This window comes from Panthera tigris, chromosome B4 (genome assembly GCF_018350195.1).
Source record: "Panthera tigris isolate Pti1 chromosome B4, P.tigris_Pti1_mat1.1, whole genome shotgun sequence".
NCBI lineage: Eukaryota > Metazoa > Chordata > Mammalia > Carnivora > Felidae > Panthera > Panthera tigris.
Genome location: NC_056666.1, coordinates 72,410,961 through 72,431,671, shown reverse-complemented (window position 1 = coordinate 72,431,671; position 20,711 = coordinate 72,410,961). Strand labels below are relative to the sequence as shown.

At 37.1% G+C, this 20,711-nt stretch overlaps 2 protein-coding genes across 10 annotated transcripts in view; one reads left to right on the top strand and one right to left on the bottom strand.

The window, feature by feature from the left end:
- SCAF11 (SR-related CTD associated factor 11) overlaps positions 1–3,481 on the top strand; it is a 68,270-nt gene extending 64,789 nt beyond the window's left edge. For 3 of the 4 annotated variants that reach the window (XM_042992146.1, XM_042992143.1, XM_042992144.1), the window contains 4 exons: positions 435–781; positions 1,761–1,979; positions 2,329–2,448; positions 2,709–3,481. In XM_042992146.1, the coding sequence (XP_042848080.1) occupies positions 435–781; positions 1,761–1,979; positions 2,329–2,448; positions 2,709–2,855 (833 nt within the window). In that variant the 3' untranslated portion in view covers positions 2,856–3,481. The remainder of the gene's footprint in view (positions 1–434; positions 782–1,760; positions 1,980–2,328; positions 2,449–2,708) is intronic. The other variant, XM_042992145.1, reaches the window with a different exon arrangement.
- Positions 3,482–5,191: 1,710 nt separating this feature from the next.
- ARID2 (AT-rich interaction domain 2) overlaps positions 5,192–20,711 on the bottom strand; it is a 178,707-nt gene continuing 163,187 nt past the window's right edge. For 3 of the 6 annotated variants that reach the window (XR_006219907.1, XR_006219910.1, XR_006219911.1), the window contains 4 exons: positions 17,692–18,122; positions 14,854–14,956; positions 13,915–14,016; positions 5,192–5,431 (listed from right to left, as the gene is read on the bottom strand). Coding sequence is in view for 1 of the 6 variants with exons in the window: in XM_042992142.1 (XP_042848076.1) it covers positions 17,978–18,122 (145 nt within the window). In the remaining 5 variants the exon portion in view is untranslated. Of the gene's footprint in view, positions 5,432–8,274; positions 8,395–13,914; positions 14,017–14,853; positions 14,960–16,497; positions 18,123–20,711 lie in introns of those variants that run through there. The other 3 variants (XR_006219908.1, XR_006219909.1, XM_042992142.1) reach the window with 3 other exon arrangements.

Below are 20,711 nucleotides of genomic sequence, written 5' to 3'. Positions count from 1 at the left end.
GCGGGTTAGAGAGAGGGAGACAGAGAATCCGAAGCAGGCTCCAGGCTCTGAGCTGTCAGCACAGAGCCTGACGCAGGGCTCGAACTGACGAGCTGTGAAATCATGACCTGAGCCGAAGTCAGACACTCAACAGACTGAGCCACCCAGGTGCCCCACCTGATTAGATTTTATATGATTACTTCTTTAGTAAGTTTCTTGAGGTGCTGATTCTTTGGTAATGTTGAACCAACATGAACCTGCTCTTAATAATTTTAGTTGAATGCTTCTTTTAACCAGTCCACGTTATTTAGAAAGATAGGATTAGACTAAATGATTAGAGATTGGTGTTCTGAGTCTGTTAATTGCTGTTGACTCTTACTATAACCAGTGGTTCTTTGCTTCTCTAAAGAAATTTTAACATGATTTTTTATTATAAGCCTTTTTTCTTTTGATAGATTCTAACCTAAAAGACCAAACAAACCAACATGGAGATGGTTCCCAGCTACCTATAAATATGATGCAACCACAAATGAATGTAATGCAGCAACAAATGACTGCACAGCAGCCGCCTATGAATATCTTCCCATATCCAGTGGGTGTTCACGCTCCTTTGATGAACATCCAGCGCAATCCATTTAACATTCATCCTCCGCTACCCTTGCATCTGCACACAGGTGTGCCTCTCATGCAGGTAGCTGCTCCTACAAGTGTATCTCAGGGACTGCCACCGCCACCACCCCCTCCCCCACCATCCCAGCAAGTCAGCTACATTGCTTCACAGCCAGATGGAAAGCAATTGCAGGTATGTTTTTAGCATCTAAAGTGTAATCAACATAGTCGCTATAAGAATTTAACTGTTAGCAACAGATGTTCAAAAGAGGGTTTCCTGGCATCCCCAAACAATTATTCGATTAGGTTTACGGTAAACTTTCATAGCCCCTCTTCACTGTCCTTCCTCAAACCTCCCACTCTTCAAATAAAATGAATTGGATGCATATTATTGAACCAAAGCTGCATATATGCTGTTGTTTATGTCCAAACAGGTTTGTTTTTTCAGGTTAAGACAAAATTTTGAGAATCAAATGATGGGTGTTTTAAAATAATTCTTAATTTATTGGACTTTTTAGGGGGTGGGAACTTGTGGTGATGCTTTTATTGTCTTGTTGGGACAAACGCCAGAGAAAGCTGTTCATTATCCATTACTGTCTGTATTTCATGTTCACGAGTTTACCGTGTTCAAAAAAAAGAAGTGCCTCTGAGGCATATAGAAATTTGAATAATACTTTGTAAACACTGTGTTCCTTATAGTTCTGTGCCTGCATTTCACAAATTCTAGAATCCTGATAGTGTATAATTGGAAGATAAGGGGGATAGGGTTCTAGAATTTGGGACCTCATACATTTTTCTGCTGTCAGCTCTCTGCAAGCTATTTGACTTCACTGTCTCCTTTTCTTCCGTCTTTAAAGTGGGGGCACATACTTCAGTTAATTTTCAGAAAGAGCCTTTTGGAAAAGATAACTTTTTTAAGTGCTATTCTTTTCCTTCTTGTTGCTTTTAGTGTTGCTGTCAGAACATCACAAGTCACATGTGTAATTTAAAAGTCACTTGACATATTTACATAGGTCTCTGTTTGAGAATGTTACTTATTTTTCTTCAGAGTCCTTTAGATATACATGACCTGAAATACGAATTTTGACTCACTTTGAATTTTTTTTGTTATTTCTAATATATGGCTAAAAGAATACAGTAATTCATTAACTAATGATAACTCTTTAAAACAGGGCGTTCCTAGTGCTTCTCATGTAAGTAATAACATGAGTACACCAGTCTTGCCTGCTCCGACCGCAGCCCCAGGAAATTTGGGAACAGTTCAGGGACCAAGTTCTGGTAATACTTCATCATCAAGTCACAGCAAAGCCTCTAATGCTGCTGTAAAATTGACAGAAAGCAAAGTAAGTGTTACAGTGGAAGCCAGCGCAGATAGCTCGAAGACAGACAAGGCAAGTTCAAGGTTGAGAGCAACCTACATAATTCTGTATATGCTAAAGATGAAAAAATAAATTATATATTGTATAATTGGTAAAGGGAATTTACTGTTGATAGTCTTGAATTCCAATGCTATTTGAAGGGTTCTGTCTAGATATGTTGATGCCCAGTGAGTTACTGGTAATATTTCATAATTATTTTTAGAAATGTTTGGTATGTGTGTTAATAACTTTTGTATTCATGACATTATTTGAAGAATTCCTTGAAATAATGTAAAAGTGAGGTGTTTTTAATTTCATATTTTAAAAGAAATTTTTTTAAAGTATGTGGGCAAATAATAATTATACTTTTTCCTCTTACCAGAAATTACAAATCCAAGAAAAAGCAGCACAGGAGGTAAAATTGGCCATTAAGCCATTTTACCAAAATAAAGATATCACCAAGGAAGAATATAAAGAGATTGTACGGAAAGCAGTAGATAAAGTAAGTTCTAGCTTTAGCAGAGTTATATATGTAATTGTTTTGAATCATCTCTATTTTAATAAAGGAATGCTTAAGTCTAATTAAAATAATAACCACTAACTTCTAATTCTGGTCTGCTTTTCTGCCTTTTGAGTAAGATCATATGAGATATGGAACATATAAAAATGTCTGATTATCTCTTTGGGGTTGGTTTTCACAAATCTTTCCATTTTGCTTTAATCCTTATAAAGTATGAGAAAAATATTCCCCTTTTTTCGTAGGTTTGTCATAGTAAAAGTGGAGAAGTAAATTCTACTAAGGTGGCAAATCTGGTTAAAGCCTATGTAGACAAATACAAATATTCACGGAAGGGAAGCCAAAAGAAAACCCTGGAAGAACCTGTGTCCACCGAAAAAAACATAGGTTGAAATGGGGAGCACTGTAAAGGACACTATCAAGATATCTGCAAAGTGCAATTTCAACTTGTACCTTTAACTGAAAATCATACATAACTGTGATTGAAATTTGGTTTTGATAAAATTATTTTTTTTAATGTAGAATATAAAGTTTTGTTCTGAATAAATATAGTTCTGCACTGCAACTTCTTTATCCTTTCCTCCTCCCGAAAATGAAAGCAATTCAAGGGAAAGTAAAGGGGTTAAAGGAGTGTGCATTTTTACTAGGACTCTTATAGTGTGGATACTGGAAGATGTACAGCTTTTTGATTTGAACAATGGAGTGCATAAATTAGAGTCTTCTAAGTGCACTGGTTTTGGAAAAGATATATATAATACATTTATTCTGTCAGGCTAAAAATAAAGTATGAATGATCTTTATGATTTTTCCCTTTATAGAAAGTTAAATAATGTATTACCATGAAGAATATTTCTAATAACAGAATATACCAGTTGCAGGGTTCCTAATGTGTATTTTTAAAACACACGTCTGAATAAATTGCTTAGATAGAAAACAGATTATCACCTGAGTAAAATTCAGTGTTCAAAACTTTGGAACACTGTTACTGAATCACCAAATAAAGGTTATGCTGCTTGTTTTTCTTTTGTGCCTTTTTTCCCCACCAATTGAAATGAAGCAGTTTGATTTGCTAGATTTACAATTTTGGAAGTCTAAAACTCTATGTGGAATTTAGAAGAACAGTTTGGAAAAAGTGTTGACTTTATAAAAATTATGTACTTTCATGATATCTTCTACCTGTCAGAGAAATGATAAATTATCTGTGCCAACTGGAGAATTGCAGTTGAGTGGTGACCCTGCCTTCCTTGGGATGAAGGTAGAATTATGAGACGCACTTCAGTGGCTTTCATTGGCTCATCTATCTAATCACTAATGAATTTCTTTTTACACTTGAGAAGTATCCAAATGCTTTACAGTGAGTAAAGTGTTAATTAGGTGACCATATGGTGGCCATTAACCATGTTGCAAAATTCTAGACATTAAAACCTTGGTTTTGGAAAGGGAGAGGACTTAATGGAGTCTTGGTTAGGCTTTCAGGGACTAGGGATTTGATTGTCTTTTTTTAAATACTAGAATATGTTAATTTTTACAAAAGGTAAGTTCAGAAGGTTATAGAGCCACTATTTTAATTGGCATCTTAGAAGAAAAAAATGGGTTATCCATGATAAACTTTCATTGCAGTAATAATTTTCAATAGATACCAAATAACAAAAGCTATTCAGATAAGATGTTAATGGCTCAGAAAGATATATGCATCAGTGAGACAGACTGACCCTTGTATTAGCTAAACTAGAGAGAGCAATACTCTGTAGGACTGTGCTTTTCTGAAGTAAAGATGATCTGTTTGTCAAGTTTATGTGCATAATACTTTCTTGGTGCTAGCTTTGATAAGGCAAATATTTTGAACTGTTGGCCCCAATAATGATTGTGCTAGTTCATAATCTTTACTAGATTAAGAGTGTAATTCCAAAAAGTGTTAGAAATATTTCCAAGGAGTCTTGATCTTTATTCTGCATTTCTGGGCATTTGTAATATGGTATTCTACTGATTTATATATATATTTTTAATTAAAGTTTGTGTTTAGATATGAAGGGGAAAGAAGTTTAGAAGTATATTTCTTCTAATAAAATATTAAGACTGTTTTAAATATCAACACACACCTCCTCATTTGTTTGTTTTGAACTCTAGAAACAATTGTGTGAATTTGCAATCTGTTTTCAGTTAAAGCTGGTTCACACTGAAAATTTTGTAGCAAATTGCCTAAGATGATTAATCACACAGTGCATACTTTTCCTACATTTTCTTTCAGTGATGTTTGGGAATACAGTTATATTTTAAAATTTGCTTTATACCATTTAAAAGTTTTGAAGAAAAACTAGGTGGTATGATGGTCAAGTCTCACATCTTTGGTTGCAGTGCCATGAATTATTTCCACCTGTCTTGAAAATAACAAGTGTGTATTCCATATCTGCTTGGGGTACTTGGTTAGACTGCATTTAAAATGCTAATGAAGAATGTTACTGGATTAGAATTCAAACTTTTAAAACTTAGAAATACTTAAGAATGTATTAGAAAGTGCATGCTTTATGTTAAAAAAAATGCTTTAACATTCCCCATTCTTGCTTTTCTCAGAAATCTACATTAATTTTGCATGTGCACAAACTGAATCAAAAACATTTTGTGGAATTATAAATTTCTTGTTATTTATTAAGATTCAGTATTAACTTGACCTTTGAAACCTTGGTCCCATTAACTTACTAGTCACATTGACCAATGTTTTAGGCTATAGTGATGCCTAGAATTTTGACTAAAAGTAGTTACTTACTATTTTAACATTCCAAAAGTTTTGTGATTTCTTTTTTTCCTGGTTACCACATTTTCTCCATGATCTTCCATTAAATGGCCGCAGTGTGTACTGTTTGAATGTTCCATCCAAAAGATACAGCTTCAGAAGCACAGTGGTTGCCCCATGGTCCATGAGACCTTGTTTGTAGTACAAGGATGGAGTTCTGTCTACTGAAACAATACTCTTAAAACAGAAATGTAGTATGTAATATTTTCTAATAAATTCTTTTGATAAACAAAGAAGTGTCTTTAACATTTTATTGTTCTGATTCCTGGGAAATGCTGACTTTTGCCTCATAGTAACTGTTTCCAAAGACATGTTGAAGTATTTCTCAGATTTGTACACATAACTAGCTAGGATCATAAATTAATGTCCAAGTTGTAAAGCAAGCTTAGAGTTAGCTATAAGCATATATTTTAATAGCATTTTTTCCTAATTACAAAATCATTGTAGGAAATTAGAAAAGCTTTATTTAAAAAAACTTGTAGAAGAAACGGAAAAATGAGAAAAATCACCTGTAATCCTGCCATTTAAAGGTAACAATGCCAATCAAACTGCCCAGAACTGTTGTAACTTACCCATTTCACTTAATGATGTATTCAGAAGTTTACATTTTAATAAAAATTCTACAGCATGATGTTTAACGGCTATATAGTATTCTATCACATATCGTACGTACCGTTACTTAAAAAAAAAATTCTTTAAGTTTTTAAATTTATTTTTGAGAAAGAGAGCAAGGAAGGTGCAGAGAGAGAGGGAGACACAGAAGCCAAAAAAGGCTCCAGGCTCTGAGCTGACAGTTCAGACCCGACACAGGTCTCGAAACCACGAACTGCAAGGTAATGACCTGAGCCAATGTTAGACCCTTAAATGACTGAGCCGCCCAGGCACACCTCTTCATTGCCTTTTTAACAGTACTTCATATTTCCTGTCCTGGAGATATTAAGGTTTTAATATTGAAGCCATCTTTCATGCATTTTCCATTCACATCCCATCTCCATTCTCTCAAACAATTGCTGTTTCCTCTATATCAAACTGGAATTCCTTTGCAGTGAAATCCAACTCCTTTAGTTCCCAGAGTGTTGCCATCTGACCTCTTTTAATAGTCCCAACTATGACTTAGATTCTATATGCGCCAGTTCATTGTAGACACTAAAGGACTAATCTTCTGATAACACAGCATCATTCAACACAGAGTGCCCACCTCGTGTGTTACACACTAGGGAAGAGTAAGCAAAACAATACTGTTTCTACTCACAGAGCTACATAATGTGGAAATAACATCTATTTATATAACTGGTAAGGAATGACAGGACTATAAGGTGACCCAAGGATCTGTGATAGGGTAATTGGACTTAACAGTGATCAGTGAGAATCCCTGGGAGAAATGGCACTTAAGAGCTAAAGATAAGAACTAAGCAAGGAGAAAAGAGCTGGCAGAGGAAAGAGGTGCAAATGGTCTGTGGCCTCAAAGTGTGGCAACCCCAAGCCTAAATTGGCTAGAGTGAAGACTGGTGGAGACTTCTTAGGGCAATACATTTTGTAAAGAAAAACTTGAAATCTTTCAAGCAGAAGGTGTTTGATATGAGCAGATATGCATTTTGAAAGATTACTCATAATCTTTCAATGGCTTAAAAGTGGTTAATAAACATGAAAAAGTGTTCAACTTCACAGTTAATGTTATAAATGTTATTTTATCAAATTGATAAATTTAATTCTGGCAAGAGTGCCATGAGGAAATAGTACTGGTTAGAATTTGTACAATTTTTCTTTCTAAAAGGCAACTTGTAAATAAGTATAAACAGCCTTAAAAGGGCTGCCATATCCCTTTTCCATAATGATGAAAACATACTGGTTCACATAGTCCTTTCTAGTATTTAATAGAGGAAAATTGGAGGGAATGGTTAATCTGTGGTTCATATGAAAGTATTTTACATCTGTGGTTCATATGAAAGTATTCTACAGCTGTTGTAAATGTTTTCAGGGGGAAAAAAACATTAAATGGAGAAAAAAATAGGTCACAAACTGCGGCTGACCTTTCAACAATGAGGGGGCTAGGACTCTAGCCAACCCCCTGCAGAGTCAAAAATCCCCCATAGAATTTGTGACTCTCCAAATACTTCAGTACTACAGCCTGTTGACTGGAAGTCTTACCAACAACATAGTAAACATATTTTGTATGTTATATGTGTTATACACCATATTCTTACAATGATGTAAGCTGGAGAAAAAAATGTGACACAATCCTTAGGAAGAGAAAATACATTTATAGTACTGTATCAGATTTATCTTAAAAAATCTGTGTATGAGTAGACCTGTGTAGTCCAAACCTGTGTTACTTAAGGGTCAACTGTATACATAATATTCCAATTTAAAATTAAGGCACAAAAACACAGATTATTATTTCTAAGTAGCAGAGGATCTTTTTAAAATGCTTTTCTTTAGCTTCCAAGTTTACTATAGTGAACAATAGTCGTATGATCAGAAAAAACGAGAAAATTGCAGCTCTCCTTGTTTGGTACATGACAGTGGGGGAATGGGCAGGAAGCTTTGCTCTAGGCTGGGGAGCTACCAACTTCCCAATTTAGAACTGGCCTAACGTCTCAGCTTGAACACTTGAGATAGGTGTCTGATGGCTCTCCATACTGTGCTCCATACTCCCCAGCGGGGAGCACAGCCTCCTGTGGTAGCTGATGGGTGCTAGTCTGTGAGTAGTCAGCACCCACTGGCTTTATGGGCTGAGACACGCCTTAGTCATAAAGAAGTAGACTTCCCAAACCGTAACTAATCTGGGCATATTTCCCAATCCTGCAATCATTAGAGAAGATAATCCACTTATAATTAGTAGGGGTCTTGGTTTTAAAGCTCACAGAGAACTGAGGCACAGCTTTCTGTGCCTGAGTGATGCTGATTATGTTACTAAACTTCTCTGAGCCAGAGCGGCCTATGTGAGGGTTTGCTGCCTACTTACCTAGAGGATTAAGTGAGATTAGATATGGGAAAGTCATAATTTCCTACATACTTACTTGGGATAAGTTCTGCTCTATAATTCAGACTGGTTTGCCCACTGTCTCATCTTGGATAATGGTGGAAATACAGTTTACTTGCACAATGGTTTCAATCTAGCTGCACATCCAGGGTCACAGCTTAAAAAAAAAAAAAAAAAAAAAAAAAAACACAAAAATCCCAAAAACAATACACAGAGACTTCTGAGAAGATGGTGGAATAGGAACATCCTAATGTTACATGGATACAACTAGGTAACACCCACATCAGTGTAAATAACCCAGAAGATGATCCAAGGACTGGCAGAACACACTCTCCACAGCTAAATGCAGCTAAGAGGCCAACATCAAAGAAGGTAGAAAAGGGGAAGACACGGTGGGGAGCCAAACTGATCTTAGAGCAGGTACAGGAGGCACCGGTAACTTTGAGAGACTTCAAGAACAAAAGAACTAGGTATTTATCCAAAGGATACAGGTGTGCTGTTTCGAAGGGATACATGTACCCCAAATGTTTGTAGCAGCGCTATCAACAATAGCCAAAGTATGGAAAGAGCCCAGATGTCCATTGATGGATGAATGGATAAAGAAGATGTGGTATATATCTATATGATGGAGTATTACTCAACAATCAAAAAGAATGAAATCTTGCCATTTGCAACTATGTGGATGGAACTAGAGGGTATTATGCTAAGTGAAATTAGAGAAAGACAAGTATCATATGACTTCACTCATATGAGGACTTTAAGATACAAAACAGGTGAACGTAAGGGAAGGGAAGCAAAAATAAACAGGGAGGGGGACAAAAACATGAGACTCAAATATGGAGAACAGAGGGTTACTAGAGGGGTTGTGGGAGGGTAGGGGGATGGGCTAAATGGGTAAGGGGCATTAAGGAATCTACTCCTAAAATCATTGTTTCACTATATGCTAACTAACTTGGATGTAAATTAAAAAAGTAAAAATTAAAAAAAAAAAAAAGAGCTGGCTGGCACCATTTCCCTCCCCTATACCCTGTCCCCATGGATACCTGTGGGAACCAGTGCAGCAGCAACACTCTCCCTAACTTGCTAACAGTGAACTTGCCTCTGCATTCTCCTGCAGACCTGTCCCTTCCAGCCAGGCTTCTAGGTCTCCTCCCACAGCAGGCCTATGCAAACCTTACTGACTGCATGGCCCACCTTAGCTCTTCTGTGAATCCGCCCACGCCATCTAACCTCCCCAGGCTTAGTCCTTGGCAGCTCCAGATCTCCTCTAGCAGCAGACCTGCATAGACCTTGCTAACAACCATACGCCCTGCTCCTGTTGTCCTGCGGATCTGCCTCCTCCAATATGCCCTTGGCCAGAGCCCACCCACCCAAAGTGGTGCCACAAGCCCGGCAGTGTGCAAGCAGCCTCCACCAGGGCCAGTACCACTTCCAAAGTGACTCGTGCTCTGGGGAGAGGGGAATATAACCACCGGTCTCAGTGCAGCTCCAACAATGGGCTTGGGGCAGACATCTGGTTTGAGTGCAGGCCCTGCCAACCATCGAAAGCTTCCCAGGACAAAACAGAAAGCACCCTGCAGTTTGGTGTTACTGCATCTGGCAAACACCTGGTCTGACTCAACTTAAGCATAAGGCACCCCCCGACTAGTCCACTAACAACACAGGGACCAAACTGCCCACACAGGCAGAGAACCACTGCAGACAACTGGATTAAAGGGAAAAGTGGCCCAGCCATACCACTAGGGTGCATGCAACGGACTTAAGAGACACCCCTGAAGTGTCAATTTCTGATGGACAGAGGACATTGCAGAGGACTCCAGGACCCCTTCTTCATAAGGCCACTACTTTCAAGAGCAGGAGATGTAGCTGACCTTCCTAATACATAGAAACAAATGTGGAGAGTTAGACAAACTGAGGAAACAGAGGAATATGTCCCAAATGAAAACAGGACAAAATCGCAGCAAGAGAGCTAAATGAAACCAAGGTAAGTAATATTTCTGATAGAGAATTTAAAAGATGATCATAAAGATACTCACTGGACTACAGAAAAGAGTGGAGAACTTGAGTGAGACCCTTAACGAAGAGATAGAAAACAAAAAAGAACCAATCAGAGATGAGGAATTCAGTTTTAAAAATTAAAACTACACTAATGGGAATAAATGTAGACTAAAGGAAACAGAAGAATGGATCAGTGACCTGAAGAACAGAGTAGTAGAAAGCAATCAAGCTGAATAGAAGAGAGAAAAAAATAATACTAAAAAATAAAAATAGATTTAGGGAACTCACCTACTCATCATGTGTAATAACATTCCCATTATAGGGATCCAGAGGGGAAGAGAGAGAAAAGGGGGCAGAAAATGTAATTTAAGAAATACCTGAAAGTTTGGGGAAAGAAACAGAAACCCAGATCCAGGAGGCACAGAGATCCCTCCACCAAAATCAATCTAAAGAGGTCCCCACCAAGACACATAGTAATTAAAATGGCAAAAAGCAGTGATAAAGAATTTAAAAGCAGCAAGAGGGGCGCCTGGGTGGCTCAGTTGGTTAAGCGGCCGACTTCGGCTCAGGTCATGATCTCACGGTCCGTGAGTTCGAGCCCCGCGTCGGGCTCTGTGGTGACAGCTCAGAGCCTGGAGCCTGTTTCAGATTCTGTGTCACCCTCTCTCTGACCCTCCCCCCGTTCATGCTCGGTCTCTCTCTGTCTCAAAAATAAATAAACGTTAAAAAAAATTAAAAATAAATAAATAAATAAATAAATAAATAAATAAATAAAAGCAGCAAGAGAAAACAGTTACATACAAGGGAAACTCCATAAGGCTATCAGTGGATTTTTCAGCAGAAACTCTGCAGGACAGAAGAGAGTGGCAAGATATATTCAAAGTGCTGAAAGAAAACAAAACAAAACAAAACAAAACAAAACAAAAAACTCTGCAACTAAATATTCTACCCGGCAAGGCTATCCTTCAGAGTAGAAGGAGAGATAAAGAGTTTCCTAGACAAATAAAAGTTAAAGCAATTTATCACCACTAAACCACCCCTACAAAACAATGTTAACAGGGACTTTTTGAATGGAAAGACCATAAGTAAGAGTAAGAAAAGTAGGAAGAACAAAAACAGTAAAACTTTATCTATAAAAATCAGTAAAGGGATTCACAAGATGAAAGGATGTAAAGTATGACACCATATACCTAAAACGTGGGGAGGAGGGAGAAGAGTAAAGAATAGATTCAAATTTAAGCTTAATTTCAACCATCAACTTAATATAAATTGCTATGTTCATAAAATGTTACGGGGATTAAAAGTACACTGATACCGATGGGCACTGAGTACTGTATAGAATTGGTGAATCACTATATTGTAGACCTGAAACTAATATAACACTGTATGTGAGCTATACTAGAATTAAAATTATTTAGTTAAAAAGGCAATACTAAATAAACTAAAATTATTTAGTTAAAAAGGCTGAGCCTAGGCTCAGCCTAGACTAATTTAATCAATCTCTGGGTTTGGGATAGTTTAAAATCTCCCCGGGCGGAGGCTAATGTGCAGCCAAGAAGCAAACCACTATGTAACTTTTTAAGATCCCCTGAAGATCACAGCTGTTCTGTCAGAACAACATAACTAATTAGATCACAGCTTATCTTTAAAACCATTTAGATTCTATCCTCCCTTTCAGAGGCAGCAACAGCACCTGACAGTTTGCCTGCAATCTTTTTTAAACTGTGTTTTCAAATGCCACTTTATCTGGGGTTTAGATCCCACTCAGCAGAGAAAGAAGATCTTGAACATTTCTTGGGTGTTCACATGGTTCCAAGGTGCAATGAGACTCTTGTAAGAACCCAGCTGTTGGTGAGGTCAGGCTGTGTGTGCTTAATTCAACATGTTTTTATTCACACACTTGCCTAAAGGAATTTTAGACATTTCTAAAATTACCATTGTAACACGGCTTTTTCTAAATCGTCATTTCTGGAAGTCTTCCTTGTACACTTTAATAGCTGACTGCACGTCCTCCTTAGCTCTAGCAAGTACAATTATGATTACCAATCACAGCAGCAGTGACTAACGTTGAGTGCTTCCTACTGACTCTGTGACAATATTTTATTTGCATTATCTCCCTTAAATTTTGTAAGAACTTTTAAAGTAGGTCCTATTATTAACCTCATTTTTCAACTGAAGAAATGAGGATGAGGTTCAGTCACTCAGCCAGGATCACTCAGACCTCAGAGGAGCCTGAGTCCAAAGCCTATCCTTGTAACCATCTCCCAATGCTGCCTCTTGGCTCATCACAAGATCTACCCAGCCATATGTGCCCCACACTTACTCTTTCTCACCCAATCTACCCAGTTTGGGCACCAGAAATGGCTTGTTTGTATTTCTATTTCCATTCCAAGGTCTATGTCTTGATCTGGGCAGTGGTTACAGAGGGGTTTGCTTTACGATACTAAAGCTCTACTCTTTATTTTATGCATTTTGTTACATGTGCCTGAGGTGGGGGTTTCGCAATAAAACTTTATTAAAAAAAAAAAAAAACAAGAGGCCAGCAATTAGCTCCGAACCATTGTTTAGATTTGTGACAGGGTCACCTGGGTGGCTCAGTCGGTTAAGCGCCTGACTGCGGCTTAGGTCATGATCTCATAGTTCCTGAATTTGAGCTCTGCATGGGGCTCTGTGCTGACAGCTCAGAGTCTGGAGCCTGCTTCTCATTCTGTGTCTCCATCTCTCTCTCTGCCCATCCCCCTGCTCATTCTCTTCCCCCCTCTCTCCCTCCCTCCCTCAAAAATAAATAGACTAAAAAAATTTAGATTTGTGATAGTCAAATCTTTCATTCTTCATCTTTTCTTTTAATCCAGTCCCAATGGGAAAAATAAATCATAAATTGGGGGAAAAAATTCCTATTGGAAGAATTCTGCATCGCATAAAATGTGCTTCTGTTTGGAAGCAGAAAACTTGAACAACAAATGTGCCAGTGCCTACTGTGTGCAAGAGAGTGAAGTCAGAGTGTGTGTACTTGAAATCGTGCTTTCTGTATTAGGTTGTGGCGGCTTTTGTTCCTTTCTTTCAGTTATTATTTTAACAAACTATGTCAATTTTCAAAGGTTGCACAACTCAGAAACGCCTGTTCCCGGACAACTGCCCAGCAAGAGTGAATTTGTGGTAAGGGTCAGCCCCCAAATTAGTCTTGTCTTTCACACAGTTTAGTTATAAACAGGGCATCATATCTGATCATTCAAATCAATAAACCCTCTCTAAAGCAAAGGCTAAATATTTCTCTATCAGTTTAGGGAAACAAAGTACGGTTCAGAGATTCTGGAAACCCAACCCTGCACCTAACCAAATGTGGTTCAACCTATTTGTTATGATTGATTTCCAGACTACGCTTCATGGAGCTCTTTACTTGGTGGCCAAAGCATGTCCCTGCTCTAGCAACATCTAACTCACACTGCACCATTTAATCTATAACCTCTCTTCTAGAACAAGACCTCTCCAAACTCAAACATTCTCTTACCACTGTTAAGTCTGTCAAATTTCTATCAGCCCTTATATTCTCCAAAAGACATTTTTACTACTCCACGAAGCCCTTCCCACTTTGCCTTCTCCCACTCATCAATCAAATGAAGCCTTCCACAGGACTGAACTCCCAAAACACTTTATAATTCTCATTTAGCCCATGTTTTACCTTTGTTACTGGTGAGCATTTGGAAGCTTGTCTCAGCCTCCGAGCAGGACTGTCTCCTTAATCTTCCAAATGAGCAGCAGAAGTTCTCCATCAATACTCAAGCTGAATGAGATATAAGGGAGGTATAAACAGAGGGAAAAAATCCTATTAACATCCTAGAAATGTTTTGAGTAACTTTGTTCAGAAGAATCAGCTATCAGTTGTTCAAGTTATACACCAGAGTAGATAGTTGTTGGTTGGAAGCTTTGTTTTCAATTTACCATAAACCCTAGTCTTAGAAATGTTCCTTTGTTAAGGGAATTCCCAGAAAGTTTCTGGCTCTAAGAAGTTAAGTGATGCCACATTAATGAATGAAATACTTGGGGGAGAAAATCTGAGGAATTAGGGAAAATCTTAAAAAGACAACACAATGCATAGGAAGGAAATACTATAAACAATGCAGCAAATACAAACAAAAGGGTCTGCATAAAAAATAAGTGTCTTATGTCTGACTCCTCCTGGAAAGAATTCTAATTACTCTCTACAATTAGCTTCACGCGTGCTGGTTAAACAGCTCCACTTACTTGCCATATGACCTTGGTCAAGGTACTTACTCATCCCACCCCTCTAAGTCCCCCCTTGTAACATCAGCTATCACATTGGGTTTTCGTGAAGACCCAGACAATACGTGTAAAATGCACAGCACGGTGAATGACAGAGGAATTGTGTTAAGCAAATGTTAGGGACCGGCGTAATTAAAAGTCTGTAAACAAGTGTACATCAATAAGGGGTCCAAATAATAAATCATCATACAGCCATACAATGGACTATATACTATATAGCTATAGAAAAGGATGTGAAAGCTCTTGACATACCAATATGGAAAGGTCTTAAGATAGTAAACATTTTTTCAAGAACAGCAGTGTCCAGCATAAAGTAGTTTGCATAAAAATAACATACCCCATTCGCTCTTTTGTAATCAACTCCAGAGGTGTACTTAAGAAACGTGACCAGGGGCCATCTGGCAGTGGGATCATCCTGTTGCTGTGCTTCTTAGCAGCTTCTGCTTGGGTGGTAAAGAACATCATGTTTTCTTTGTTTGATGTTTAATCACAGTGATTAAGATCAGGACAGAAGTCACTTATCCAAAACAATCTCATTTTAAAAAATCATTTTTATTGTCATTTTATGGTTAAAAAAAACATACATGGCATGACTATAAAGTAATGAGACGAGTTTTCACGTGTGGCTTGTATTACGGAGTCTCATTAGTATATAGTCACATCCTGTCTAGAGCTTGGAAGAAAAATATGCCTTGGCTATATGATTATCAATTTTGTTACTTAAAATTTATTGAGTGCCAACAGAGCACTAGGCACATATATAACACAGAATTGTACAGTCTCTATGTTGTAGACTATATTATTTACATAGATTTCTCAAAGATAACATTAAAGCATGTATTTACAGAACTTTAGACAAAATAACAATACTGGAAATCAGCAAGTTTCTGTCTAGCGAGGAGCACCTTTTCATGAATGAGAGGGTTATGAAGAACTTCTTGTGCAAGAGCACTTTAATTCCATTACCCAGAAAGTCCACGTTATTTCATTATATAGTTCTAGAAAGCTATACGAGAAAACCTAAGTGGGAAGCCATAATTGGTTTCATTAGGTCAAATACATTTAGAAAATTCTCTGTTGAGACCAACGCTTGGAGGGGCTACAGACATATTTATATTTCCATATCAAAGCACAAAAGCTAGAGCTACAGCACGCATGCAGTTCCAATGAGGTGGAAGAAGAGTGAATACGAAAACCATTTTTCTGAACCTGGAGTTTCTTCTCTTTCCGATCCAATTACCATCGCAGTTCCTTATTTTGCAAAGAAATGTATCTTTAAAACAAACACTCATTTTACACAAGATTATTTTAGGAAATTTTGAGATTTTTAGGCAAGGACAATGAATGTTGGCCAACGGATACCAACAACTGGGAGCCGTACAAGTGTGGGGGAGACAAGGCTCATTTTAGTGTTACTGCATGATCTCTGCGGCGTCTGCTGGCAGCCCCAATCTCGGGAGGTGGGCCAAGAATAAACCCCACAACCCTAGGAAATGATCGTGGCTAATGTTGGACAAAAAGTCTCTGAAGCATTCATTAGCACATGGCAGAGTGCAGCGCCAAGGTCCCCCTTGCAGGGACAAATTAGAATTTCCGTTGATACTAGTTGAATCAAACTATTAAATTTTTTTTTTTTTTTGTATATATATCCAAACTAAGATCCTTTTATTCTAAGAATCTGCTCCTAAATTCAAGTTGAAGATTTGGGTGCACTGTGGTTCTGAACCAACACTCCAAGAAACACAGTATCAAATAATAATCTGGGTTTGTTTTACATTGTAACAAATGGAAAATACTCTCAATCTCCTATCTCATGCAAATTTGTCACGTAAAGGATCTCTTTTATCTGTTCTCTATTTAACGAATTAAAAATCGATATATAATTAAATAGGTGACTGGACCCTGCTTTCAGCTAAATTTGGGATTCTCTCTATATTTTTAAAGAATGTTTTAAGCATACTCAGAAATGAAAGACTCAAGAAAATGTTCAGTCTTTTATTTAAAAACTATAAACAGTCACCAAAGTAAATAAAGCCATTCTATAACATAAACTGTTAGGTCTATATTTTTTACTGCACATCCTAAGGACACAGCAGAAATGGTGGTTGGGAGGCCTTCCACATTTTTGGATGCTAATAGAACAGGCAATAGGCAGTTATAAATGGATACATTTCACGCTGGGGGAAAAGACAATTTAAGGAAGTGAGCAGTTTCTGAGCAGGAATGTGGTACAGTATTAAGAATGGAAGAATAATACAATAAAATTCCACACTATATTAAGATAGAAAAAGTAGTGAAGAAAATATCATACCTGCACATAATGCATATATAACACAGGAGAAAACCTGTATAAAATTCCATGTATTTAAACCAATTTACAAATACAAAAAATTCTGTCCAAGCTCTGAGCTTGCACATGACAAACGTTTACAGTGGATACATGTTAGGGAAAACCAAAAAATACCTTCAAATAGTTTTTCTTCTACAAAAATGACATGAGATATATTATTCCATACTCTTTCAGCCAGCAAAATGAGTTCTACAAGGTGTATAATACAAAACAAAACAAAACAAAAAAAGAAAAAAAAGAAAAAAGAAAAAAAAGAAAAAAAATCACAGTTCCACAAAACTGTTTTGACTTTACAGCATCAGTACCTTTGCAGAAGTATTTACACAAATTTAAAGAACATTCATCCACTGCGTAGAATATATCACAATTACTTACAATTGACAGGAAAGTCTAGAAAACTTTAGAACCTACCAATAATGCTTCTAGGACACCACAGAATGTATTTCCAGTGGCTGCAGTGGCATGAAAGGTGTTCATTCTATTCACAAATATTTACAAGATCTATTCAGACTGGTAAATTTTTATGATAATAAATAAGTGAAAATATATTGGCTCAAGTAAGAAAACCAAGCTACTGATTTCTAAACAAAACACACAATCCATAGCTAGATATTGGTGGCCCCCTCTGAGATCAGGGGGTATAGGTGTGCTGAAATTTTTTTTTTTTAATTATTCAAACCAGCTTAAACGGTTTTGTAAATATAAAAATGTGCTCCTTTTTGGATATAGATAAAAATATTTAATGCTTCTATTTCATCTGCTCATGTAGGTTTTACAATATTCCATGTATATTCCAATGTGGATGGTACTGAATTCTGATCATACCAGTTTCCATCAGGATTTATCAGATCTGAGAGACATCCTGCAGATAAGCTGGTTGACAATCCCACAGCAGTTTTTTTCGTTTTCTTTTTAGATTTTTTTTTTTTTAAACAGAGAACAAAGGGATTCGCTCAGAGATCAGAATACGAAGCTTCCTCTCAGCATCATGGGAGGAGATAAAATAATTCATTCTATGGTCTCTGTTCCATTAAGACTTGGTGCTTTCTTCAGTAACAGTATGTGAAATGTATCTGACTTTGAGTCCCCACTAGAGAAGTGGAATTATTTTTCACTGCAGCATTTCGGAGTCTTTTTCTTGTTCTTTACTCTGAACTGTAAAATTAAGTTCATAAAGGCATTTGGCAAGGGTGGAGGAAGCTTCCATGTTACTAATGGCTAGCACTGATAAGTTGTTTTCATGTCTCTTTAACAATCTGGAAAAAAAACATACAGAAGTTCGTCAGTATCCAAGGTCAGTGATGATTTCTTACGGATTTTACGAGTTTAAAGATTTTAAGTTTTATTTCATTGAGAAAATGTGTTCCCTTTAGTGAATGGAATACATTATGAACTTCCGTGGATAAAAGATGTTTCTAAGCACGAAAGATTTCCTTATATCTATGTAGTGATTTTCAGTGAACAAGTGTGTTTACCACATCCATATACTGTTGCTTTTAATACACTTTGAAAAGCCACATGTATAAAAGATGGCTCAAAGAATGCTGGTAGTAATGTGGTCAGCTCTCAGACCAAAATGGAATGAAACCAGAAATAAAAGAAAGGTGACTGGAAAATCCCCAAATACATGATGTAACACTAAGTTATACATGGGTCAAAGAAGAAATCTCAAAAGAATTTTAAAAATATTCAAGATTAAATTAAAATAAAAATACAACTTAGTAAAATCTGTTGCGGAATGCTGTGAAAGCAGTGCTTTGAGGGAAATCTATAGCATTGTTTGAATGCATATTATTAGAAAAAAAGATCTAAAATCAATAATCTAAGTTTCCACCTTAGGAAACTAGTAACAGAATAGCAAATTAAATTCAAAGTAAGCAGAAGAAAAAATTCAAGGAGAAATCAATGAAATTGAAAAGAGGAAATCAATGAAACCAAAAGCTGATTCTTTGAAAATACCACCAAATCACTGAGTCTCTAAGACATGCTATCTAAGAAAAAAAGAGTGTGTATACAAATTACTAACATTGGAAATGAAAGAGGAAAGGTACCAAGGATCCCTACAGATCCCATGAACATTAAAAGCAATAAAGAATGAAAATGGATAACACTATGCCCACAAATTTGAAACTCTAGACGAAACAGACCACTTCCTTGAGAAAAATAGGCTTCCAAATGTCACACAAAGTGAAACAGACTATCTGAATCTATTCAAGATTGAAATTGAATCATAATAAAAAAAAGTAACCACCCCAAACAGAAAGCACCAGGCTCAGTAGTTCTCTGGTGAATTCTACCAAATATGTAAGGTTCCTCAAAAAAATTTCTTAAAAATAGAAATTCATATGATCCAGTAATCCCACTACTATTTACTCAAAGAAAATGAAAAAGCTAATTTCAAAAAATACATGCACTCATGTTTACTGAAGCATTATTTATAATAGCCAAGGTATGGGAGCACGTAAGTGTCCATCCACAGATGAATGGATAAACATGTGGTATATACACACAATAGAATACTACTCGATCATTAAAAAAAAAAAAAAGAAAAGAAAAGAAAAAAAAGAATGAGATCTTGCCATTTGCAACAACATGGATGGACCTAGAGGGTATTTTGCTAAGTACAGTAAGTCAAAGAAAAGCAAATATGATTTCACTAATATGTGGAATCTATAAAACAAAAACAAAGCCTACAAACCTCTAAATTTTCTTAGTGTTTATTCATTTTTGAGAGAGAGAGAGAGAGAGAGAGAGAGAGAGAGAGAGAGAGAGAGAGAGAGAGACAGCGTGTAAGCAGGGGAGGGGCAGAGAGAGAGAGAGAGAGAGAGAGAGAGAGAGAAACACAGAATCTGAAGCAGGCTCTAGGCTCTAAGCTGTCAGCACACAGCCCAATATGGGGCTTGAATCCACAAAGCATGAGATCATGACCTGAAGTCAGAAGCTTAACCAACTGAGCCACCCAGGTGCCCCCAAAACTCTGTATTTTTAAAGAAATAATACATAGTTCTGCACACAGTAATGTTAATATATTGTAGGAAAAGGAGGAATATGGGAAACAATTAGCTTAACCTGTTCAATTTACAGATGAGTAACTTGAGGACATCTTCAGGCATCCAAAACTGAAATGACTTTCTAGCTAAACAGTAGTGGCAGAATTAGCAATATCATCGGACTGTTTGACTTTTCTCCATGGTACCTTTCTAAACATAGGAGACTGCCAGGCATAATTCTGTATCAAGCTTCGTTCATGCTTAGAAAACTCAGATGTTTCTAGAGGTGTCAAATTCACAGAATAAAAGACTGAAATGGTGTTTGCCAGGGGCTGGGGCAAGATGGAAATGAGGATCAATGGGCATAAAGTTTCAGTTAAGCAAGATGAATAAACTTGAGAGATACACTGTACAACATTGTACCTATAGTCAACCATAAGGTATTATACACTTAACAACTTGTTGAGAGGTCAGATCTCATGTTAAGTGTCCTTGACAAAATTAAGATAAAACTAAATAAAAATTCAGATCATGTCAGAAAACAGCTGGAGAGGAATAAGATGCCTGCTTTTTTAAGAGAGGACTTGAAAATTAAAATTATATTCTAGGTATGATTAAAGTTTTTTTAAAAACTTTTTTCTTTAGTGTTTATTTTTGAGAGGGACAGACAGAATGTGAGTGGGTTAGAGGCAGAGAGAGAGGGAGACACAGAATCCAAAGCAGGCTCCAGGCTCTGAGCTGTCAGCACAGAGCCCGACGCGGGGCTCAAACTCATGAGCTATGAGATCATGATCTGAGCTGAAGTCAGACGCTCAACCCACTGAGCCAACCCGGTGCCCCTATGCTTAAAGTTTT